This window comes from Triticum aestivum, chromosome 2A, assembly GCF_018294505.1.
Source record: "Triticum aestivum cultivar Chinese Spring chromosome 2A, IWGSC CS RefSeq v2.1, whole genome shotgun sequence".
Classification (NCBI taxonomy): Eukaryota; Viridiplantae; Streptophyta; class Magnoliopsida; order Poales; family Poaceae; genus Triticum; species Triticum aestivum.
The window spans coordinates 404,851,959-404,878,865 of NC_057797.1; the positions used below are offsets into that span (position 1 = coordinate 404,851,959).

Genomic DNA, 26,907 nt, shown 5'->3' on the forward strand with positions numbered 1-26,907 from the left:
GGGCACTTTTGCTAGTAGATAACAAAAATACCACAGGTTTAGGAATACTACGGTTTTATAGAACTTCAGTCTTTTTGACACCAAACACGTCAAAGTATTTAAAACTGTGAGTCTCTAGAAAAACTACAGTATTCTTCGAAAACTTCCAAAACTTTGCTGCCAAATGTAGCGTACAGTTTTAGAGATACAACGTTTTGTTAAACTACATTATTTATCAATTCCGAACACATTATAATATTTAAAACCTTCATTACTTTTTAAACCATGGTATTCCGCCAAAACTCTAAAACCGCTGAGCTAGCAAACGTAGCCTTAATGATGCGGAGGAATATATGTTTCCCACACGATGGACCTGTCCGAAAGCTCTATCATGCCCAATTTTGTACTAGTACGTTTATTATAGTCAATCAGTGTTTCATACAACCTGTTAATAATACTAGAAAACTACATAAATAGAAATGTTCTATGCCACCAGCTTCAACCAAATCTTAACATATTGAATGCTCTAGCCTCAAGCAATCGTCAACTTGATGAAATGGCAAAGTTCACGCGCTTGGCTAATCACCTCTATATTTTTCTTCAGGTCCCTTCTGCAGTATCATAAACAAATCCTTTCACTGAGAAATAGCAGGTGACACACATAGATAGCTCTAGTTCTTTCTCTCTTGACTCAAAGTTAGATAAACTACGGAAACGTTCACAAGTTCCCTGCAAATTGCACAAACATAAATTCCTGTTAGTATAAAGATATGGAGCAAGAACAGGAAATGACTCTCATATCTACTTTAGAAGTTTGCCTTGGGTATAACATTGTGTTCTTCAGCTGTCTTCATTTTCTGTTTGAGAAAAGACGTATAAAGCTCGATTTCTCTTGGGAACTGTGAGGAGAAAAGTGGAAAGAGGATTAACAACATTGCGTACAAACCAACACTGAAAAATCACTAGAGATTTTACAAAGCAGAACTTGGTTACCAGCTTATCGATCTCATTACAGATACGCCTTTTGTAAGTGCCATCTTTGATGCTTTTCTTTGGAGGAGACTGTATTGTTATCATGCAGCAAAATATTTGAAATTAGAGTATTTCGAAATCATAAACAAAAAATGCAGATATGGAGAATTTGATGAATTGTATAGGTTGTAACATTGCAAAAACTCCATTAACTAGAAGGACCATTTGCTCTTTACTCATTTCCAAAATAAATGAACTATAAGCTTTGGATATTACCTTACCACCAGTAAGTTCTTTAAGACGTTCGACCTGAAAAATGAATGCAAAATAATTAACTCCATAATATGTATTATTATGTCGAAACATATTTTAACAGAGGTTAATAATACACGAGAAACAAGTACCGTGTCTTGTACAGTATATTCACAATCCTCCAACTCTAGAGCAGCAAACTCGGTAAGATCATAGAATAAACGAACTCTTCCTTCTTGGATGTGCTTGAAAATAGCTTTACGCTCCTTTTTCTCAATTAGCTCTTCATGCACAATGTAATAGTACAGCTTATGCCTCTGCGCCATCTTCTCGAGATGATGCATGAGCTGTAAGTACTCATCAACAGCAATCCTAATTTGAAAAAACAGCATTTTTTGGAAAAACTTGTTTGCAATGACAATAGCCTTGGCTAGCACCCCGTCTTTGGTCTCTCTGTACCTCGCTGACTCCATTAGTTTGTCAAAGAAATCGATGTATTGCAAATCACCTTCCAGAGTCGTAGGTTCAATATAGTTACAGCATGGAGATGAAAACTGGACAACACAAAAATATGCAGAGCTAAGACTCAAAATGTGGTACATAATATTCAATCAATGCAGATATGAAATTAAGTACAACTAGTTGGAGGAGAGATCTAGATATGTACCTTCCCAACAAATTGGTGAAAGAAGTGCGGGTAAGACTTTGCTTTCAGGCCGTCACGAATGGAATGATAATAGTATGTCATGGTGTGAGGGAAGTTGACCTTCAGCTCCTCCTTAGATGTGAGGCAATTGAAGAGGGACTCTTCTGAATTCTGAGATTCTTTCAAATTGTACATGTCCAAACGAACACGAAGAACTTCTTCACTAGTTAAGAGCGGTTGCGGCGAATCCACTTTCTTGCGGTGAGGCCATTTCCCATGTTGGGGATCAACAGAATTGCTTCCTCTTCCCCCTCTTCTCTTACTAGATCTATATGGCATGGATGGCCATGGTTTGCTCGATACTTTATTATAATCAATTCCATCGTATTCATTCGCCTTAATCTCCTCCTCATCTTCCTCCCAGGGATACTTTAAATTATTCGTATAGAAGGGTATGTTACGGAATTCAGCAAGACTGTCCAGCATTGAGGTCACAAGGTACCTACTAGGACCTGCGTCAGCCACCAAAGATTCCTTCTCCATCTCTGATCAACAGATAGAAAGCAATACCAAGTATCAAAACAAAGCAACACAAAGTGTCAATACTTGACTCCAAATATCGTACTTAGAATAAGTACAGAAATAGCTATTGGAACAACACGAGTACTTGATTTAGACATCATAGTGCTAGATATCACGGCTTGATACAAAAGAACGGCATAACTTACGTGTGTTCTTGGGGAAAAAGCACAGCTGCTGATCACACATTAATATGTGTGTGAACAAATTTCTAGAGTCTTAAAAGTGCAGAGTACATTAGATTACGGTACGTTCTAATAAGCAATACTATGAAGTGGTAAGGACAACATCAAGTTGCATCTCCACTCAACTCATAAAAAAAGTTGCATCTGTACTAATGTCTACTATTGAAGGGGGTTTCTTTCACTTCGCTCCTCACCTCATTGTACGATTGCCCCCTTCCCACCGATTTTTTTCTGCCAAACCGAGATCCCACCTCCCGGTTTTTTAGGTGTCTTCTCCTTTGTTTCCCCAAAATCTCTCTATTACCGACTTTTTCACATAACAGATTGCTCCATCCCGAAAAGCCATCGTTCTCTTCACCTCCTATCCCTACCTCTATCTCTCTCGATCTATCATGGCGGGATCTTCCTCCGAGACGCACGAGGTGAGGGAGCAGAAATTCCTAACCCTCCCGATCCTCCATGCGATCTTCCCACCATCCCCTCCCTCTTCTTCTCCCACGGTGCATGACGGCAGTGGGTAGGTCGGCCGGAAGTCGTGGGGAAGCTCGCGCTGGAGGAGATCACAGTGCTGCATGTACTGGTACATGCGGTTGAGCACAGTGGAGCAGTTCGGTGCCAAGGGTTTCAGTTGGCAAGGAGGGGGGAGGGAGGCTGTGCTGCTCCTGGACATGTCACACCTGGTGTTACCGGCGCTCTTGTCCGCATATGACATTGGAGTCTAGGGCTGGGAGGTTCTGGGTTCTGGGAAGGGGGGAACGGTGCAGGAGTTCACATCGTGTGTGATCTCAATTGTCCTTGGGCTTGGTAACTGCCTCTCGCGTTATGTACAGGACAGGTTCCAGACATGTGAGGTTTATCCAATGAAGGTAATCCAATTATGCATTGGAACGTCAGCGTTGATATCATGAAAGATTGAACGACTTGCTTAGCATCAACAACTGTAGTGCCATTTCAATCTGTATTGCCACTGTCGAGTTAGGTATATAATAGAACGAGTATTTTGTTTAGTTAGGTGCATCAATTGTTCAACTTCCACATGTTATTCCTTAATTATATTGTATATGATCTTTAGGGTTGTGCTCCCAGGGGCAGGTAGAAAATTATTATGACATGTCATTACTTACAAGTTGCCTGGTTATTCCAGTTCAACACATTATTAGCAAATTATGCATAATGAAGATTCAGCTTGCTAGGAACGGACAACGCTGGGGTGCTACCCGTGTTTATTCGCGCAGAGGTCTCACTTTTACCTAACAACGGACAGTTAAGGGTGGGATTCTTCCCCCTTTAACATCATCTTTAATAGCAGAACAATCAGACTCTTAGAACGAAGCAACAACATCAAGTAATATCCATTAAATTATGTGTACTTATTGAGTGTCTAGCCATGCCGGATCAAGCATTACGGGACAAATATATGAACTACAGGAAAAGATAGAGGGAGATCCATCGTTGTCTGATGGTGACTGCGGTGTGAGGTGTGGCAGTCTGAAACCCATTACAGGAGAAATATATGAACTACAGAGCACGAATGATTTCAGAACATCACCATTTTACCGTTGAGAAGGCATGAACATGTATGCCATGTCTAATGCTCCTTGCTTATTACTCGTAAGTTTTGTCAAAAAGAAACTCTGGAGTCCTTATGTCCTCTAAATGGATCATGCATGTGTACGGGAGAAGGCACGACACAGTTATGATGTTCAGCAGTAACCTGCTGACTGTATAGGCCATGTTCAATTATACTAATATAGGGCAAACAGTATTTGTTATGACATTCAGAACTGCAATAACCTCACTTAAATGTGGGTTTCTCTTCCCAGACTGGATGAATGCCCTCCATAAAGTGAAAATTCAAATATGAAAAAGAAAAGGTAGAGAAGCATCTATTTATTTTGGTGATTTCATAAGATTTATTCCATTTAGTGATTCAAATGCAATTTTCAAAATCTTAACGTCAAGTGATTTTGTCATACACTCAGATTCATATTTTAGAATATCGGCGAGGCAAAGAAACAAGATTGAAAAGTAAGTGGTGAGTCTCTCTTTCTTGAAGATTGTTGTGTAGTAGAACAGATCAGCCAAAACCAATGTGATTTTCTTTTTTCAGGTTTGTAAGGGAATAAATTTTGGGACTTGCATTTTTTAGTGATATGCCAAACCAATTTGACATTTTTATCAAGTTTGTGAACATGTATTATTCATGGGCATTTAGCTAGTATACTTAGAATTGAAATGTATCTATCTACTACCCCTATAAAAGCAATAAAGGGCAGAGAACCAATTCATCTAATCCATCAAATCCTGCGATCTGATGATCTCCATCGCTCCAACATACTAAACGTGTTTTATGCTTTAATTACCCACTATGCCATTAGCCTCTAACCTCTCTCTTCCACAGGAAAAAAAACCTGCCTCCGCTATCCTCTCCCCACTCGCCTCGCACGATGCCTCGGCAGTTTGCCTCCCGCCACCGCCCCACACCTCGCACGCCGCCTCGACGACTTGATGCGCCGAAGGACCGGCGGACCACCGCCTCCACGCGCCGGACGACCTCCGCCCGACCACCTCTTTTCCGACGCGCCAGCTGATTGGCGGACCACCTTCTCGACGCACCAGCGGACCTCCGCCTCGACCTATGCCGCCCCCACCTGTTTCCCGACGCGACGGCAGACTGACGGACCTCTGGCTCGACGCGTCAGCAGACCTCCGCCTCGACCTCTGCCTCCCCAACCAGCTGAACGAGCCTCGCGTTGGTTTTTTTCTGGTATGGATCCCTTCCCCTCTCCGCGTGTCTTCCGCTGTGTGCATGGGTGTTCTGCTTGTGCGTGTTCTGTGCCTGGATCGCTGGCATGTGTGTGCTCTATACATTACTGAATGACAAATTTCCAATCTTTGGCGATGAACAATGTTCAGGTTCATTCAGGGAGCTCGCCCGCATCCATGATCCATCACGTTCTGCCATTTTTAAGAATTAATCAAGATTACCTTTCAGGCTTGTTCTGTTGTGGTCAGAAATTGGACGTATACATATGCTCCTGCTTTTTCTACACCACCAACTTTACTGTCGATTACAACCTTAACTTGATCTGAATAAACATAGTGAAGTAGATGCAAACTTCAGGATAAAAGCATGTATAACATGCAGTGAGAGGAAAAGGGCTCCGTGCTAGACATGTTGATTATACTCCCTCCATTCCAGAATATAAGGTGTATAGGTTTCCGTGCAAGTCAACCATTCAAATGTTTGACCAATACAGAATAAAATAACAACATCTGCAATACCTAGCAGATAAAATATGAAACTAATTTCATGATGGATCAAATGATATAAATTTCGTATTGTGAATGTTGATATATTTTTCTAAAAACTAGGTCAAACTTGCACTTGTTTGACTTTTCAAAAAACAAATACACCTTATATAAAGGAACGGAGGGAGTACTGTTTAATGTTAGCTCCATCAATACTGATACAGATAGGATTTCCTGTTGTACATAGGTAAATATTTTGCAAGTAATGTAATCTGGTAAGCTAAAGTATTACGATATGCTACCTTACTGCTATCTCAAAATATGATGCGACTATTCAGTATCCATTGCCTGATATAGTCAGTCAGAGGCATCAAATCAAGTCTCCCTTAAATCATTTATAACTGTACATCACAAGTTGATGCCTCCAACTGCCACCAATATGGCAAGAAACAAGGCATGCTGGCTTTACACCGCTTGTAAAATCCGATTAAAGCAATCACTTGCAAAAATGCAGCATGCTAGCTTCAGATCGCTGGCCAAACTACGGCAGGGTACTCGAGAATACTACACATCAATGCAGACTAACCTGTAGGAGGGCAACTTCAGACCCAAGAGCGCCACATCTTTCTTGAGGCGAGTGATGAACTGGGAGCACACACTGCATGGGTTTAGGGAAACAGAACTGCACATACTCAACAGACCAACAATTATAATCGGAGGCCGATAAGGGACCCGTCGGTCAGTGTCACACTGAGGTGGGGCGAGTAGCGCCTGGGTACGGAGGAAGACAGATCCGGGGAGGCTAGGCGGTGACCAGGAGAGTGCTCACTTTCTATTAAGAACGGAAGCAAAAAAAAAAACTTTATCATGGACAGAAAGGGTACAACTTTGTTTTGGTTATACAAAGTTCAGTGTCTAGAGTATATCCATGGTGACACTAATACATATAGAGATTTCCATGTATCACCTCATTCTTCATTTCTGATCTATCTAACATCTTTGTTTGATTATCAATATTGTATCCATGACTCAGGGAATATAAATTGCATGCTGTCAGCCAGATACATGGAAATTATATTTTATCTATCAATGTTGACGCTCCTTCATCTGATCGATGCTTCTTATTTTGAATATAAATTCTGTAATTATATTTCGAATTCTGATCAATGCTTCTTCATTTGGATATTTTATAATTCACATACAGGATTGCGACTTGGTTATGACACAATTGGATATTTTATAATTTGCTTATTATGTTGTTAAAGTTCTTAGGAAAACAGGGACATATCATCGTAATAACTATGATGATTCCAAAACTATTTAATGTTAGATCACTGTAACAAAAGAGTATCTTTTGTTGGTATCGAAGAATAAGAAAAAATAATGCATTTCAATTTCAGTAGTCTTGTATGCACTACTAATTTCACACATGGCAGACTTTGTATTGAAATGCCCATAGTTGAATGATCTGAACCTCAACTATTGTACAAACGTACACTCAGGTATTATGTCCTTAACTTTCTCATCAGGTTGTCAAGTTAGTAACTTCTTTTATGATTGTAAGAATTAAATATTTTCCAGAGCGGCATGCTACTTCAGTTCCCAAATTTGAAGAATGTACATGCATTTAGATGCCAAGATACATTGATTGGTGCAATCAGAAGCCAGGTGCTACTTTATTAACCCATTTCCCACTCCCAAGTAATTTTTCATTTAAACTCGAGCTTCCTTCTGTAGCTCCTTCATTGCTGTGCGTTGACCGGTAGTTTCAAGGTTATTGATAGACTCGAGCTTCCTTCTGAAGTGGTAAGCAGTAACCATTTGCTATCAGCAATCCTAAAGTGGAAAATATGTTATCTCAGAATTAGCTGCATATTGTTTAATAACGTTGCTCTCCAATGTTTTTGGCTCATCCAATTTATGTAAGCATGTGCAGTATTAGACTGAACCAAACAAACCAGAACTGAACTACTTTACTCTTGTCTGAACTGCATTTCAGTTTGAACAAATAGTGTTGTGTTCCTATTTGGTGGGAAAAATGATTTAATTTGGCTCTTGGTTTTACCCTTCAGAAACTGATAAACAGAAGGAATCTAATGATGCAATTGTATCAACTGGAGTCTATCAAGGAGTAGGGAGTGAAGCTGAAGGTGTATCAGGCTGTAAGCTTCTTTAGCCTAGGAATCATCATATCTTTCGGAAATGGTGCATATTACAGTATGCCTTGTTTAGTGTGTAACTATGATGGAGTTTTGTCTTTCAAATTAGAGGCGCTTACGCCAAAATATATCACTTGCATGCAGGCTAAATGGAATCATTATGGCCTAAGTGGAATGACCTTTTCATTTAACATATCTTAGAGAAAGAAGTCCAGACAGGTCTAATGTCACACCCTGATTTTCATGCCACAACACTTAAGCTAATATATCATGATAAAGTGTGGTTTCACAAAAACTCTTGCATTATTTGGCTTTTATTTGGAGTTGGTCTTCTCTTTGTGTTTTTCTAGTGCTCTTTAAAGTCAACACAACTCCACCTTCTATACTTCATCTCCTTGCCCCAAACTTCAATGATCATGCCATGTGTATAGAGAAATATAGTATTTTCTTACAAAAATAATTTGGCCAAAAAGTATTTTCAAAAAATAGTTTTTCCAAAAACCCCTGAATTGAGGTTTGCACTTCAAGAACTTGATTTGGGGTATGAAAAATATTTCAAAGAGTATATTTGAAACCTATTAGATATAGGATTCCCGTAAACCACAAAAATATAATTTTAAAAGTTATTTTCCTATTTTATTTAAAAGCTTTTTCTTAAGGCCAGAAATGGTCTTTAATAGGGAAAAATTATTTTATTGTTTTAAAAATATTTGACAAAAATCAGGGAAACTCAGTGGGCATATATTTCCCATATATAAGAGTTTCAACACATGGTCATGTTCAAAATATTGGACAAAACCTCCCAAAACCATTTCTGCCCATTTCAAGGATTTGAAATATTTCTACAGGAAATATTTTCATAAAAATCCAAGGAAAATCCAGCAAGTCACAAATGCATATTGTGATCACCTTGCAAAGCCTCATGTCAATCAAGGTCATTTTGGTTCACCAAAATGCCCCAAAACCCTCTCTGACCAGAATCAAATTTGAACAACTTTGTACTACCAACTTTCTCTCCTTGACCCCAACTTCTGTGAGCATGTTCACATGACCAAATGAGGCCACTACACCAAGTGGTTCATCAAGGGGAAGTGATTTGCTCAACAAGATCTACACAAGTTCATTTTTGCTAATTTCTAGGGTTTACAAAAGTTGCATTGGCAACTTTGCCCAAATAAGCTCCAAATTGGTGTGAGGCCCTAATTATATGTGCCATTTCACCCTGTGGAGTCTCATGCCAAATGGAGTTCATTTCCTTACCCAAATTTGCATCAAACACCTTCTGGTCATTGCAAAAAGTCACTGGTTTCACCCCCCTACACTAATCTCCTTGACTCCACATTTTTACCACAGCTGAACCTGATCACCAGCAACCTCCAGTAGCTCCCCCTCTTCCAAAGCTCAATGATTGAGGGGTAAAAACCCCCATTTACCCCTCTGGACAGCCCTTCTCTTTCTCTCCCTCAACCTCTCGTCTGTCCTAGTGGTTCACCAAGGCATCCAAGGCCACCTCCCCTTTGTTTACTCACCCCACAAAGCCCCAGACAATAGTGGACACGCCCCTGGCACATAAACAATGACATGGCGTGCAGAGCTCGCGCTCTGGAGCATGCTACAGTGCTCTCCGGCACTGTAGCACGCCCATTCCAAGGCCTCCCGTCGACCTTGGGCGCCGGAATCGTGTCCCCCGAGGCCGCCTCGGCGTCCACGACACGCAACACTGTCAGCCCCTTCCTCCCTCGCCCTCCTTATCCCTCCACGAGCTCACCCGAGCACGTCCATGGACGCTGGCCATGGTGCACCGGTGCCCCCCCTATATAGAGCCTTCCCCCGAGCTCTTCCTCTGCTCTGCTGGACCCCCATCACTCCCGTGAACCTCTCGGACATGCCCAATCTCCCCCTTGTGCCCTCTTCCCACCTCCATGACCGGAGTGCTACCGTCGTGCCCTCGGGCGTAGCCGAGCCATCGTTGCTTTCCCGCTCCCACCGACCCATCCCGAGGACTCCTACGACCCCAAGAAGCCTCTCCCGCACACTAGGACCTCCTCCCCATGCCTGCCTCGCCGTGCCCATCCTCGCCGTCGCCGGTCTCCGCCATGGCCGACGCTCCGCCCAAGTCTGGCGCTCCCCGCGTCCAGCGCAACCACCTTTGGGCGCGGCATGGAACGGGGCATCCGCCCAGACCACCGGCCTGGCCCCGGGCGCAGCGGAGCGGCCGGAATCGTCGCCGGCGCGCTCGCCGTCTATCCCCTGCCTCTGCCCGTCGGGAGGAAGGAGGAGGCGGGAGGAGAGAGAGAGAGTTGGTGCGGGACCCGCAGGTCAGCGACGTCGGCAGCGGGCCCCGCCTGTTTAAGTGGAGACGGCTTCCGTCGTTACCGTCTCCCTCGTGCGAAGGCGTATAATGGTGAACCCGCCTTCGACGCGGCCCCCTGCGCGCGTGCGGCCGAGCCGCCGGGCCGGCCCAATGGGGCCCTGCCACTAAATCTCGCCGGTGCGCCCAACCGCCGCCCAGATCCGGCCCATTTTGGTAAATTCTTTTTCTTTTTCTTTAGCTGTAGACTTGTAAAATCCATAGACTAATCAAATTGACTCCAAACTAGATTATTCAAAATTCTAGTAATTCCTAAATTCTCGATCTATCACATGGTGCTGTTTGCACATTTTCCAAAAACATTTGCTACACAAATGTTTATGAAATCCCACCTTTTCATTTCTGTGATAAACTTTAGAAAATCACAGAGAGCCCATTTTTGATCCAAATGAAATTATTCAAATTCCTAGATACTTCTAAGCTCATAAATTAGGTTTGGAACATTTTTCCCAATATCTTCTGTGTCATATTAAATATTGGTCCATTTCTCCATGTATAGCCAAGTTTACAAATTCATAGAAAAATCATTTGAACTCCAAATCCAGTGAAACCAACTCCTAGGTTCTTCTAAAATTATTACTTGTTAAATGGGTGTCTTTGCTCATTTTTCAAAATAATATTTCTGTACACTTCTTGCAAATCCACAAATCCCTTGATTCCATCATATCGAAATGTTTAGAAATATCCATTGATCCACTTTCAATGAAATCACCTTGGTCATTCCTCATATGACCATAGGTATCCTAGAAAAGTCCAACTCACATTTTTTAGAGCACTTTTATTTTCTGCCTTGTTGTGTTGCTTATTGTGATTGTTTCCGACGTTAGTTGACGAAGTAGACGGAGTATTTGGAGAAGGACCAGAAGACTTGAAGACTCTGATGAACCAGGCAAGCAGCCCTTTGACCATGTCTAAGAAACCCTTTTTACGCATGCCATATGGCACTTTTATTGCTTGCATCGAAGTCATGATAAAATGGTGACCACTTGAGGTGGTTTGCCACCGTTACTTCCTCGTTGATACTTGCATGGTGCATGACCCTACCTCCTTATGAGGGTTATGCCGGTGGAAGTAGATAGGATGCTAAAGTAGATGCTACGCAAAAAGGGACGGGTATATGCATGGTGATGGAGACAAGGTATTTTCAAAAGACTTTTCGAAAAACCCGTCGGGTGCCACTTATGCCCGAGGGAGATAATGAGATGGGTAACCACTTGATGACGAAGTGGTGTACCGAGGCAAGTGTGTGAGTTGTTTTCGAAAACGGATTAGATTTAAGATTTGTCGACTGTCCCAACCTTACATGTGCAACCACTCTACCCTTGTATGGGAAAGGGCATTATTGATTACCTAGGCCGATACTAGCTTGGAGCCCGCATTACTAGTGACGGGGGAGAGTTGGTGCTCTCTCTCGGGACGGGGTCGTGCCAGGTAGGGCGGCCATGACTGTTTTCACAGGGCACCGGATACACCGTTGTGTCCCCTCTCGGATGTTACGATCTCGAGTGAGTCTCGTATGATGTACATTGTGAGGATATGGAACAACGAGTGGACTCCTTGTTAGTGTCGTCTAGGGAAAGATAGTGATCGGGTGCTTACCCCAGGTACTTGAGGTATCGCGGGTCGTGGATGTCACGGAAGTTCCCCGGATCTTGTGGGTAAAGTGTGCAACCTCTACAGAGTGTAAAACTATTCGAATAGCCGTGTCCACGGTCAAGGACAGTTGGGCGGTGCTGCTTAAACTACGTCCAGAGTTTTACAAACCGCCTGTGTGTGTGTTAATAAAACTATTTGGGTTAAGTCAGATGGCTTGACACGATGATCGAGTTGGATTGGTGTCCAACTTCGCTTATGTTGATATCTGTAACTTGTTCATACGGACATCTGTACTCTCATGATGCATACTTTACAGGTTGATAGATCATGTCATTGCACTCAAAACTAGCTTTCTGCAAGCTACCTACTTAGTGCTATATCATTGCATTATTGTGCCTTGTTCCAATCATGGGTTGCTTGCGAGTACATTCAAAGTACTCATTGGCTTGCCACTGGTTATTTTATTGGCCAGGCATGAAAGAACAGGATATAAATGAAGAGTACCTTGGTGACGAACATGCGAGCTAGGACGCTTCCCAGTCAGAATGCCTGTAGGGTTAAGGCAGATGGCATGGGTTCTACTTATCGACGAAGAATTTCCGCTGCTTAAGTTTATTTGGTGTTCAGTCCTTGTGGCTTTATCTATGTAAGACTTGACCATAATGGTCATAATTTGTGTAAGACGGTATGTATGGATGTAAGACTCTTGTTATTCAGCTTCTGTGTATTCAGTGAACATTGATCTCTGGGATCACTGTACACGTGCATTCGGTGATCTCGACTTATGAGTCGGGGTCCCCACATCTAGGGTGTTGTATTAATAGCACACAGGCTAATGTAGTCCTTCTATATCCACTTGTGTTTACTTCCTTTTTGGCCATTTAAACTATTGTATGCGTTCTGTTTTCCATTTGACTATAATTTTTTTTTATCCTATGCAAGCATTTCCAAAGATAGTTTTAATGTTTGGTACTTATTTTCTAAATCTTCATTGACCTTACCATTGAGACAACCCACTGTATGTTTGTGTTTTTATTAATTTGTGTTAGATTAGATGAGTTGTATTTTTTATTAATTTATGTCAGATGTCCAAGATAGGCATGGAGTGTTTCCACACTCTACTATATTAATTGAGCTCCATATACTTTTGTGAACATTAGTAATGGTGAATTTTTGTGTATGTTCTCATGAGTAATCACACTTTTACCAAATCATTCCCAAAATTGGTTGTGCAATACTTTTTTGAGGTTTTGACTTAAGCTGCTTGATTAGATCATCTTAATAAGAGTTCCATAACATAAGCCTCAGTTGCTCTATCCTATTATCTTTCTCTGAAGTAGCAACATTTTATTGTAGGGAACATCAAGATACCATTAGATTGCAAGATGTTGATATTTAGAAGTTAAGGATGTCAATATTTTGCTTAAAGTATGTACATGGAAATATTTAATTGAATAATGTTTGTCGTGCATATGTTTCTATCTTTTTCAGTGGACGCCTACTTAAATTGGTGTTTTTCTATTCGTGCAAATAATCAAGCTCGGACATTACCACTTAGTTGCAGCCTGCAGTATATCCAGAAAGCTTGACATACCAAGTCATGATTAAGAAGAACAAATCGGTGATTTAAGAAGTGTCGTGTCATTTCACGTGCATTGCACGTGCAGGCTTAGTACTAACTAGAAGGGTTGGACGCGCTTTGCTGCCTCATTGGTGTTGTTGAGTTTTCAAAAAATAATCGCTCTAATTCAAAATATAAGATGTATTACTTTTCTGAAAATTCAAACCTTTTAAGTTCGATCAAATTTGTAGAGAAATATATCAAAATCCATAATATCAAATCGGTATTTTAAAATTCATCATGAAATGATTTTTCATACTTTTTTTGTTTAATATTGTGGATGTCGATATTTTTGCTCTAAACTTGGTCAAAGTTAAAGAAATTGTTGGGATACCCCTTATATTTTGACTGATGGAATATTTAGTTTGGCTAGTGGGGGAGATGATAGAGTGTGTTTTATTTTTATTTATAATGCGGTTATTTGGTGGGCATTTCGTGGTGTGATTATGTGTTATCCGCCAACCAACCTATATTTATGTGGGGAAATTTCTGTGTGAGTGGTCGCATGTACTACCATATTGGTGCTACAATATCACACGGTGGCGCTTCTTTTTTTCAGGTGGTGGGAGGGTGCACGAGATTGATATGTTTTTATAGGCCGGTTGCTGCTGATTAATTTCAAAAATCATTGGTCCGGTCAAAATCGTAAACCAAATCCGAAATTGAATACCTCAATTGAATGAAAGAGCTTAAAAATTAGGGAACATAGTGAATTAAAAGATTTAAATGGAACAGCTTGAGAATGTGTTGACCCGGTCAAAATTGGTTGACCCAATTCTAAACTGAATACCTCAATTAACTGGGAGGTCTTAAAAATTAGGAAGCATGATGTATAGTATAAAAGAATTGAATGCGAGAGCTTTGAAAAATTGTTGACCCGGTCAAAATCGGGTGACCCAATTTTAATTGGAGACCTCAATTAAATGTGGCTCTTCAAAACTAGGGAGCTTAGTGTTATAGAGGATAAGAAAAATAAAACATCATAGAACCAGTGGCGGATCTAGGATTTGAAGAGAGGGTGGTCCACCTCAAAAAAAAATTGTTGACAGCATACTAATCTATATCTATACCTTACTAATAAAAGGAATTTTCGTCCGTAGCTTCGTTCGTCCGTCAAAATTTTCGTAGGTTGCTGTAGTTTTACATGAGTTGGACTTCTCCCTGATCTATCCCGAGTTTTACCAGATCTTTGTGAGACCCGTCGGCTGTTTGGGCCTCAGCCCATCAAACGCAGCCCAGGCAAAACAATGCAGTCCGGCGGAGGTGGCAAAAATAAGTGCCCTATTGGGAGTCGAATTCTGGACCTCCTATTAAATGTATAAGGAGGTGTCCAACTGACCAAGGTTATTTTCATGGAGTAAAGAAAGGTTGGTCAGTATTAGATAGTCCCACCTCGCTTTCTTAAGCAAAATATCACCAATTTAAATACATCTATTAGTTGATACCAATAAGTCGTCCAGAGAATCTATAAGGAGTGTGTCTGCTTCTCCATGGGGAGAAAAGTATGGAATTAACTGGAGAGAGATAGCTTGAGAGAGCGTCATGGGAGGAAGGAATCGGAGAAGAAGGGACTGGCCGCCTCCATGGGAAGGAGCAGCGAGAAGTTAAGGCCAACAGAGCATGCTGCAGACCGCCGGGGCTGCAGAGGCGGCCGGATACCGCTAGCTGGGGGAGCCCCTGCATGTGCGTGCAGGAGGTGGCCATGGTCTCGGTTTTCACTACAGGAAGCCGAAGGGAGGGCAGAAAACGGGGAGGCAGCTGTGGCCCGTCGATGCAGCAGCAGGAGAGGTCGCCATGGCTGCGGCTCGGTCGAGCTGGAAGGGCTTCGAAGGAATATAAGCGGTAGTGGACGGCTCTACCTGTTCGATCACATGCAGGAAGAAGGGAAGAGAGAGAGGTAGCAGCGATCGATCCACTACGTCCGTTGCCTCATCCTACGTAAACCTTTTTTTTGAGCAAATCATCCTACGTAAACGATGTGGACTAGCAGCCTATAGTAGCCGGGTGGGCTTCTGTGTCGGCCAAACGGGCCTTTGGCCTGATAGGAAGGAGGTGGAAAGGTTCACGGAAAAAAGGAAAAGAAAGAGGGTAAAACCGGCCACATCTTATAAGAGGAATATAAGCTTTTATGCCTAAAAAAAAGCTTTTGAGCTGCAATATTAGTTACTAAGAGGATATGGAAAAATGTAGATTGTCAAGGACGGGGATACATACAATCTTTGCCAAACTAGCGTCCCAAAGTACCTTTGATCCATAGTATTTTTCCGTCAGAGACTTTTGTCCAGCGTTGGTCGTGAATAAAGTAGATTTATGTTGCTTGGGTGACAAGAGAGTTCAGGGTGGTCAAGATGCCTAGGTTTAATTTGGAAATGAGAAAGTTGCAAACAGTTGATTTTTTTTTCTCCGTAGCAATGTATGGGCATTCAACTACTGTCCCTTTATGTAGACAAATGCATGTAAATTGTGCATGTTGATACTTTAACAAATGAATAATTAAGTTTTTGGTTAAGAAGAATGTTGCTAGCATCACATATGTGAGTGTTCTCCCATGACAACGAGGCACGGACCCACGAGAAGATGGAAGAATTTTTCTCTCCCGTTGCAACGCACGGGCATTTTTGCTAGTTTTACCAATACCACATAGAAATAAATCAATATGGTCTTGCAATCATATTAAAATTCTCAATTAAGTCTCAGTTACATAGTACTGAGTACATAACTCTAGAACCAATACCAATTTTAGAAGCAAGTAAACAACATTAAGTCCCTATCTTCATAGCATGTCTCTGGTTCTCTTCATTCTTCAATAATTATATGCAATAGTTATCTATTCTCTATCAATCATAATGACACAATTGAACACAAATTATGTACTAGATAGTGGATAGCACAGCAAAGAGCATCAGCAAACCCTAAATCAAAAAGTTGGGAATGGGCACTTGAGCAGTACCTCAAATCAGACTAAATGCCACAGGAGCAAGGTTGCTGCCGCGGTGCCGCCTGCCAGCCGAGTGACGGATTGCGGATTAGGTGGCGCGGCGGGCGCCAGGTGCAGTGGGCGCTGGGCGCGGAGGGCGCGGTTGACGCCGTGCTCCGGACGGGCGCGAAGGGGAGGCAGGCGCCAGGCTGGGACGGCCTCCGGGCTCCGACGAGCAGGCGAGCGGCGAATCGAGAGGTCGGGGAGACGGGGACGGACAGGATAGTGGATCGCGGCTCGATTTGTCTCGCGTCTGGCTGCGTGCCGCGAGCCGCGTACGTCGAACCCATGTGAGGGTGGGCGCCCCTATTTTATTTAATGGGAAAACTTTGTTTTTGTCACTCTAACTTTTGCCAAACTTTTCCTAATCTCTCCCTAATAATAAAGCGCGGATTGAGTCTGTCAGATTCACCGTCACGCCCTTTTTGCGGAAAAGCCCCTGTGGTTTTTATGAATTGAACCCGCCATCCTTATTTTAGTGAATCTGGAAAAATGTTTTGATTTTGCAAACTAACCCATGTATTTTGTAATAATTCCGCCTGCGCTCCTCTGTTCATCTTATCCGCTGGGAGAGAAGTTGGAAAGGGGGCCAACTTCGGCTGGGCTCTCATCGGAGAGCTCGTCGGCGCGGAAGTTGCAAGAGGTGGGGCGAAGCGGCTGGACGCGGGCAGAGGAGAGACGCAGCGAGGTAGAGGCGGAGGCTTGAGGCGGCGGGGACAGTGAGCTCGCGCGCAAGGAAGGAGTCAATGCGGAGGAGTATGAAGGCGCGACGGCCGGAGGAGGTTCAGGCGGCGGGGAAGGTGGCCGGAGCGGGGCATCAAGGCACTGGATCGGGCGGGCGCGCGAGGATGCGCCTCTGACCTGTGTGTGGGGGCGCACAGAGGAGAGCCAGGGGGAGAGATGACGGGAACGATTGAGTTTTTTTTTAGGCAAAGGGGATCAAGTGGGAGATGAGGATCGAGCACATGCTGGCTGCGCTAGGGATCAGATGGGCTACGAGGTTGGGCCGGGTCGCGCTATGGGCAAGAGAGAGAGAGAAGAGAGTTGGCCGGCCTTTTCTCTATATTTCCCCATACAAAAAATACAACTATCAGCTTCTCCATAAGAATGATTTATTTGTGGGCTTTCCCATGAGCCATGGTAAATCTTGTATGATTTATTGCATCAGCCAACTAATTCACAAGCAGATTGCTAGCTTTGTGAGGAAAGGTCGATCAACTAAGTACATACATGGTAACCCGTGTAATGTTGTTTCCGGCTGACTAACTAGCATGGCTGAATGCAACACTGTCCAAGAGGCTCTTCCTGACAATCCTAATTCTGCTCTCCATGCTCATATTAACAGGGATGATAGTTTGATGCTACAACAAGGCTGCACCATTAGGTCTGATCTTCTAATCTCAGAAGCCAAAATATTTTCTGGCCCTTCTTTCAAATGTTCAAAAATTCCAGGTTTATCAAATGAAGATGTAGCTACGGGAATTGGAGTTTTTCTCAATTTTTTGCAGGACAATAGAAGTATCCAAGTTCAAATTCAAGCATCCTCACCACTAACTTCGTCACCTCTACAAGCAGAAGCACAAGCTCTTCTTGCCGCCAAAGCAGCGTAGATCTTACAAGTCAAGCAACCGACGTTACCGACAATCTTTCTCTTGCCAAGGCAGCGGCAAACAGGAAAGTAATAGCAGATTCCACTCCTTGGATGATTAGAGAATTTCTTGCTGATTTCTACAGGATTACCCAACATCTACAGTCCCAGGTGTTCCATATATCTAGAGAAATAAATGAGATTGCGCACAATGTAGCTCATCAGGTTCTTAATCGCTCTTTGGAACCTGTCTATAGTTGTTTCGGGTCAGCTCACAACAACAGAATATGCCTTGTCATTTCTAGTCTTTCTACCTTAAATTTACAGGGTTTTGTACTCCATGTTGTACACTGCTTTTGAGTTGAATGAAATTGGCGCTGAGGGCGCCTTTCCCCGTTCAAAAAAAATAGCATGGCTATCGAAGAGACATAATCAGAACTCACATATGTATTTTATTGTGTTCCATCAGGCAACCATTAAGGTAGCATCTGGGTGCCCTATAGATTTTTACTATTCCATTTTTTTTTGCTATTCCAATGACCACACAAGAGTACGCATTTTGTTGTGTTCCATCAGGCCACATTAAGGTAGCATCCGAGTACCCTATAGATTTTTACTATTCCATATATTTTTTTTGCTATTCCAATGACCACGCAAGAGTGTAGGGTGGATACCGGCAGAGAGGAGGGTCTTTTCATAGGTAGATGCTCTGCCAATAAAGAAAAATGTTACAAAAAAATTAGTGGCCTCTTCATAGGGATGGTCTGAAAGGACGTCAACTTAGAGCCGAATATGCAGGTGTTGACTCATCACCATGGATGATCATCCTTGGTTTTTATAATCAATAATTTGGTGTTACGATTTATAACTTTTTCGTTGTCAAGTAAAAATGCATAAGGAACTCCGTTTCCATGATGTGAAACTCATGCTATTTCCTCACTAGACAACAATACATCACAAAATATTGGCTTCTCACCACACTCCATCTCGCCGCGTGTGCATTCTTAGCGATGTTGTTCCATTGCTGCTCACTATGTCACCGCCATTGTGGCACCGCACATCCTCTCCTACAAAGGGAAGGAAGAACACTGGATCACATCTTGCCGTGTCTTGTCCTGCCTCTACAACCTTTCCATTCACTTCGTACACGACGACCCTTCCATCTCCAGTGATCAACCGCGACCAGGCTCCTTACCTGACCAACTCTGATTCATGGCGTTGTGTAAAATGAGTAGAAGTATGAGGGGAGGTGTATGGATTCGGTGCAAGGGGTAGCTCGCGAAGGGCGGCCCACATGTATAGCTTGCCAAGATTAGCTGTTAAAAATTTGAACATTTGCTTGCGTGGACACAATGACAGGTGTGAGGCGAGCTCATCGCCTCGATATTGACAACATTTGGACATGTTGTAAGCAGATGGATCGACATCATGGTCACCGTGCGGGTGGGAAGGAGGATAAGCAGTTGGCATGATATATTTTTCTCTCCCGTTGCAACACACGGGCATGTTTCCTATAGTAGTATTATTTTTTAACTAGCAAAAGAGCCCGTGCATTGCAACGGGAGAAAAATAAATACCAAATGCCTTACCCAATAAATTAAATTAGTGACGTTGCAACTAAATTATATGCAATTGTGCCTCCGACACGGTTGTCGGTAGGCGTAAGTTGAAATCGAGTCCGAAGAAGTTTGTTGCAATAGTGGCATCCGACTTTACAACAACAGTGGTCAATAAATATGCTACAAGCGGGCCTCGCCGATAGTGAGGTTGAGGAGGCGCTCAAGAGAGGGTGCCTCGCCGTCAAACATGATGTTCCGATGCTTCCAAAGAAGTCGGGCGCCAAGAAGTAGCAAGCAGGAGAGCCGTTGCGGGGCAGCGATGGCGCTGTAACGCAAGAGGTCATGTTGCAATCCTGGAACCAGTTGTCGAGTTGAGGAGGCCCAGGTGTGCATCGACACCAAGAGAGGAGCTCATGCCAGAGTTGGCTCGAGAAAGAGCAGCCGACGGGGAGGTGGTGTATGCTCTCAGGCTCCAACCAGTGATCCGACCAGAAACGACATCTCGAGCCATCGCCCAGGACACAATATGTGGAGGTGCACATGATCGCCGGAGCATCAGGGTCGTGCGGGATCGGGAGATGGGACCAAGGGCGGCCATCGTCAGTCCGCTGAAGCCAGATCCATTTGTCACAAAGGCAACTTTTCCTACTAAAAAAATGGTGGTCCAACTTTGCAGCATGCGGTTCGCCTTAGGGCGACAACAAAAAATATGCGGTCAGCCTTCCAGTATTGTGTATTACTTGTAGCAGCATTAATCGGGCTTGTAGTATCGCGTGTCCCGTTTGTTGGAGCCACACTCAATTGAAACTACATGTGGGTTCCATGAAAAAAAACTACATATGGATCAACCAGATTTCTTCGGTGGATGTACAAACAAAAATATTGACAGTATGAAAAAGCAGCACCGAAAAGATTAGGACTCAGTACGCGCTAATGGCGGCACACACTGCAGCTTGATTTTCCTTACGGGGCTACACACACAGGGAAACTCAATTAGAGCGAATCAGCACCATGTATGTCCTTCCTCTATTGGGTTAATTAGTTAACTTGCGTGTGTAGTGCATGCCCTTCTTTTATTAGGGGCCTTAATCTTTCCTATTGGCAGGTGCGTCATCAAGCACAATTTATGAGTTTAAATTCTCCTTTGTTTCCATAGGCATGGATGTTCTTCCTTTATTGGGGGGCTAATCTTTCCTAGTATGCACGGAATTAAATTCCTCCATTTTCATACGCGCATGTCCTTCCTTTATTGATGCACAATCTTTTTTTTTTAGAATCACCGGGGGAGGAGTCCCTCCACCTGAATATATTGCTCAAAGTGGCCATAATGCATAATCTTTCATGTTGTCACCGCCGTGTAGATAAATCCCTTCCGTTTCGACACAATAACAGCGTCCACACCTCACCCTCAATCTTTCATGTAGAGCTGCGTGTTTTCACTTCTTTCGAATAGGCACCAACCTTTATAGGTTACTGTCAATTAGCAAAAGAATTCAGATTTTGCAGACAAGCATGACCTAGTTTAGGTGATAGTGGCCTTTTGGTTTGGTGGCGAGGTTGGGAGTTCGATCCCTAACACAGCCAAAATTCAGATTTTGTTTTTGCCTCCCATTAGAGCTGCTTTCTTCCGGCCGAAACAGTACAAAGAGGTCTCAGAATTACTACCACCTCGGATAGCGAAAATAATATAGATGAAAAAACTGAAAGCGTAAATTTACGGAAAAAAGCGTATTATGACGGTGAACCTATGGAGTCAATCCGTGCTTATATATACACTAGCACAAATGCCCGTGCGTTGCAACGGGAGAAAACAACAGTTACTATGAACCATGGTTGGTTAGATCGAGGAACTATACCACGGGATAACAATCGCTGGTGACAATAAAAGGTGCATCATTTGAGGATAACTGAGGGGTAAAGTTGAAAACATGGTTAAGGTCAATCCCCGTAAACCACCATTCAGGGGTAACGTGAAAAAGGGGACCACTATGCCATGGAACTTTGGCTAGTACTAATCTCAGTAAACCACCACTTAGGGGTAAAGTGAAAAATAGGAAACCCATAGAAAAACATGCATACCAGAAGCATCTTCGATAATGCATATGTTTCGAGCATTTCCCTTCAATTCCATCCACAAAACGAGAAACACTTTCTCCATTCTCAAATGACTCAGTAAGGATTGTTGGATGCAAAGTAGTATCATTTAAACGATGAGACATATTTGAATTTTGTTCGGGATGAATCCAAAAAGGTGGGGGTAAAAACACATAGAGGCACTATCGATAGCAGAACTTTGAAAATGCACCATGGCATAGTATGTGTTACTTTCTGACATTAGAATAAGGTTTGTCAGTGTAGCATTACATGTAGTCAAGTACAGACTTCACAGTAAAACTTTGCAAGTTACCTGAAACACAAGATATACAGAAGGTTAATTAGTCTAGCTGTCCTTCCTCTTTTTCCTACCACAATGATCTCTGAGACACGGCTTCCTAATACCCAAAAAAATTATACAAAATTGGATAGATTAATGTGAGGGAGCGAGGTGGGACTATTTAAGCAGGGAATTAACCTACTTTGTACGGATAGTAGAAGGTAGCTCAGTTGGTAGTGCATGTAATGTCACCAGCATTTATTTTTGCCTCAAACAGGATAGGTGGGCTGGACATAACTTATTGGGCCACAGTGCACGGGCGGCATATTAGGTGCCAAAGGTTTATTGGGCACCTCACACTGTAAGAAAAATTGACACAGTATCAATTAGTACCACCTCGCCTATCAAAAAAATAGATATAGAGTCAAACTAAAAGCGTAAAATTACGGGAAGAAGCGTATTGTGACGGCGAACCCGACAAAGTCAATCTGTGCTTTATTATTACTAGGAAAAGTGCCCGTGCGTTGCAACGGGTAAAAAAATACCCCTAATGTCACTGGAGCAAAAACCTGCACCCTTTACTAAAGGGCACAATGTGTAAATGTGAGTCGGACACTGCTTAATGAGACTCATTCATGGTCAATGCTAATGTGTGTTTCGAAGCAGTTGCTGAGAATCACGATCTTCACATCATAACATGTTTGATAACATGGAAGAGGTCAATGCTAGTATTAAATACAAAATAAAAAAATAAGGATTCTTTTTGTGTTTGTAGGAATTAGCAATATATGAAATGAACATATACACATGTAAATTATCTCCAAACATATCAATATATCACATCGACATAAAAAGGACTATTGTTGTGAAAAATGTTTGGAAACTAAAGAAAATGATAGTCACGAGTGCTTGCATAGTTAGACACATAATTTTTTTATCACTCACTTGAGGCATTAATAAGTTGTAAAGTTTTTGGACGTACCAAACTCAATCTATTTCAGCATTGTAAATGGTATAGTTGATTCTGAACCACGCTATCATACCACCAATAATTATGTTAGCATATATTTTTAGAACAACATATTATCAAATATATGTATTGACTGAAAAATAATAAAAATTAAGGAAATAGTTTAGTCCTCATATATATGTCTAGGGAATGTAGTTGTCAGAACCCATGCATAACAACGGGAGTCATGTATTATCATGGGTCTTGATTAACATTCAAAATGCATAGAAATAAATAACTACAACAGTTAGGTTACAATTTTCCCTTGGAAGGAAAGCTAGTCTGGCAGAGAACATTTAGATCAGTAGTCATGTGATGATGTAAAGCAAAAAAACACCCACTTAGCTATCCCACTATAACAATTGTTTGACAGCAAATTTCATGGGTACACCGGACAAATAAAAACTTCACATGGCGCTCCACCGCAAGGTGATGCGGATCTCACTCACTATGGTGGAGACCGACGCGAGGCGCCTCCGGCAGAAGAATGCGAAGGCGGCACACCACACCCAGGAGCAGCAGAGCCGCGCCACGCCATCCGCCTCGGAGGTGATGGACTGCTGCGCTGCCGGCCATAATGGTAATGGCTCGTCCACGAAGTGGTGTCTTGCCCTCCACATTGTCTTTTTTATTAGTAGCTAGTTTAATCCAATGAGCTTTGTCTAACTCCTCTTGCTCAGCCCACAATCTCTCTGTTTGCACACCCGTCTTCATTGCAAATGCGTCTCTTCATTCGGTGTAGCTGTTTTGATTAGGTACTTCATCATGGCCAGCTTGTTGATATTTCAGACAAGTTACAAGCGTTTATAAATTGGTGGAAATTAGTATAAAAAAGCAAGGTGGGACTATTCAACAAAAGATATGCATGCATCATATTTTATACAATAAAATCTGAAACGTGGCTTCTAGCCCATAAGAGGCCCAGTAGTGCATCGTGCCAGGAGAAGGCCTCATACCACATTACGTCTGAGAGTCTGTTCCCCGAATTAGTACCACCTCGCCTATATGTTTTAAATTTAAACTGAAAGCGTAAACTTACGGGAAGAAGCGCCCAGTAATTATGACTCAATACCATAATTGGTCCATGTTCTTTATTTCCACATGGCATCTTATCTGTGTCGCCTTTTATCCTCCTTCCCACCTTCCCCAACTACATAGTTAAAAAACCAAACCGATGATCGAACCGATGAGGCCGTCATCGGTTGAGGTTTATACTGGTCGAATCGCCAGTTCACCAATTCGATGTCTTGTTTTTTATATCATAATTAATTGGTTTTATGTATTAGTGTTACATACTAAATAGGAAACATGCCCGTGGGTTGCTACATGTATAAGAATAAATAAATACGCATGTACATTAAACTTAAAAAAAGCTCAAACAACTTTACAAATGGGAAAACAATATTAAAGTACTCAAAAGTACCAAGGACCATTCTTAAAATGAAAATCCATCATTGTTTTGATTATAGGTTTAACTTCCAATAAATTGATCAACGCGGGTGAGCTATATATACACAACCAATTTAACTTTCATCTACGCCAGATATGAGTACATGCTTATATATGTGCGCATGGGTTCAGACAAAATTAACTGCACTGCCATGAAATAATATTACAGAAACAACAACTTGAACATATATAATTGTAGCGTATTTGCTTTTACAATTGGGGAGCTCACTCTGTATTAAATTATTTTCTATTAATAAAAATACTAGCTAAATACCCGTGCGTTGCTACGGTGACAACAGTAAAATATACTGTATAATACATTATGAAAATAGTCCCTTGTCTCTTATCAATTATCGTGTACTCCTCGAAACCCACTTTATCCGTGCGACATCTCATTCTATTATGCCTACCCTGCAAAATATCAGTGTGTTGATCACTCCTTCGATCCTTGCCACTACACACATTGGTTCTTTCATACACAAATATCTTTATCATGGAATTTGTTCCCACCGTTTTTCCCAGAATTAAGTACATAATTTGTGCGAGAGGAATGTTTGATATATAATCAGCATAACAAATCAATCGATAGAATGTTGCAAAATAAGTAGGACTTGGGAAGATATCCATCGAATTTTGGTTCAAATATAAATTTTTATTCCTCTTTCCCTTGTGTTCCTATTTGGCTAAGTCCTGGAGTTATTGCCTTTGTCTGTTCAAAGCAAGTGCGGAAACTTCAAAACCATACTTAGTTGGAGACATTGAAAATAAAACATGGACAACACGTCAACATCTTACAATCTGACAATGATATATAAGAAACATATATTCAAAGTTGCCTGCATGCTTTGTCATCACCGAAGGAAATTTGAACAACACAAGGGGACAGGTGTATACTGGATGATAAATTATTTATATGCAACAACACAGCGTCAAGTTTTCAGATCATGTAATTTATCCAGTAGGCGTTCATTCAATTTTCAACATTCGTTGAAAAACTATAGTTCTCCCGGTTGCTCCCTCTCCGGAAATCACCATTTCCCTTTCTCCCTCCCAACTCAATTTTTCGTGGGGATGGGTTTGGGAAGGCAAAACCCAGTGGGTTTCGTCCCTGTTGCCATATTGACCCCCAACCCTGAAGAAGATAAAGCATGATGATGGTCTTCCTCACCTTTGGTACATCTCTGCCCTTCCTCGTTTCTGCCTCGGGCTCGCAGCTGCTTTTGTTACATGTGCACTCTTTATACAACTCCAATGAATTGCAGGTTCTTGTTGCTTCTTAGAAAAAATGGCTACACATGAAGGCCACACCATAATATAGATAATTAAACAGGGGACATGTGGTAATCTCAAAGTCCCTGCAACCCACAAACAGTAACGTGAACAAATGTGCAATTAGCATTGCCTCTGGCTTCACATCATTGAGTACAAAACCCGACGCCAAAGTTTGTTCTTTTTTTTGGCAAAGGGTATAGTAAGAAAGCAGTGAACATGTAAAAATAGCACCCACATGTTGAGCACTCACACGTGTGGACCATCCTGTTGCACCAGCTAAACGCCGGCCGTTGAAAGCATGGTCGAGCCCCCCTTTGCCGAGCTTCCTCTCAACCGTGTACTCGGGAGATCTTCCTATCTGGTCCTAATAAGATGAAGGAAGTTACCATCAATTTTTGGTTCTCATTCGACACAAGATTGACAGTTTGCCGTATGTGTTTCACTTCAGCTTGGACCAATTCTGTTGTCGCACCAACAGCTTGCACTGCTGCTGAATATGTAAAGTCTTTCTCTATACAGTATTTACTTCAATCACATGCTTCAGATTTCCGTAGAAAAAAAGGCTCCCAAACACATAGGTTTGCATCATAGAACTATAAAGCTATTAGAAGCATTGTAGTGGAGTAATCACTTCCATCAGAATAACAACCATCCTAATTCTGTGAATTTTTTCTAATGATGCATCACATAGTTATCTTACAATAGACATAGTATGTCAACACCTACAATTATTAGTGCAGGACCTACATACCATCTAAGAACTAAGAAAATGCATCATGTTCTAATTGACTCTTTCTGCCGGTAGCATGTTCAGTTGACTATGCTCAATGTATATATGTGTTAAAGTTTGCTATATTTAGAAAGTAATGTCTACCAAACAAACCTCCGTTTGAAAATTAAAATTGACAAAACAATGCGTAAATTGGGATATTTTTTTGAAAATAGCGACATAAAGCTATTGTGCTGCAACAATAGCAATAAAAGATGAAGATGCCTTAATGTGTAAAGAAATCTGATTGATCTCCTTGGCATCCTCCTATAGCAGGAACGTGTATTAAAAGTATAAA

The 26,907-nt window shown here is 42.0% G+C and overlaps 1 protein-coding gene across 3 annotated transcripts; it reads right to left on the minus strand.

Moving 5' to 3' along the window:
- Window positions 1-353: 353 nt before the first annotated feature.
- On the minus strand, window positions 354-16,877 carry LOC123188814 (uncharacterized). Of its 3 annotated transcripts, none has more exons than XM_044601098.1 (7): window positions 16,563-16,877; window positions 1,871-2,394; window positions 1,356-1,757; window positions 1,228-1,260; window positions 973-1,041; window positions 785-878; window positions 354-708 (listed from the first exon to the last, which is right to left on the minus strand). In XM_044601098.1, the coding sequence occupies exons 2-6, from the start codon at window positions 2,390-2,392 to the stop codon at window positions 786-788; spliced, it is 1,119 nt and encodes a 372-aa protein (XP_044457033.1). In that variant the 5' UTR covers window positions 2,393-2,394; window positions 16,563-16,877; the 3' UTR covers window positions 354-708; window position 785. The 3 variants fall into 3 exon arrangements, with proteins under 3 accessions (XP_044457033.1, XP_044457031.1, XP_044457032.1); XM_044601096.1 differs by having other exon boundaries at window positions 798-878; window positions 16,563-16,876; XM_044601097.1 differs by lacking the exon at window positions 16,563-16,877 and adding an exon at window positions 6,452-6,516 and having other exon boundaries at window positions 798-878.
- Window positions 16,878-26,907: the final 10,030 nt, after the last annotated feature.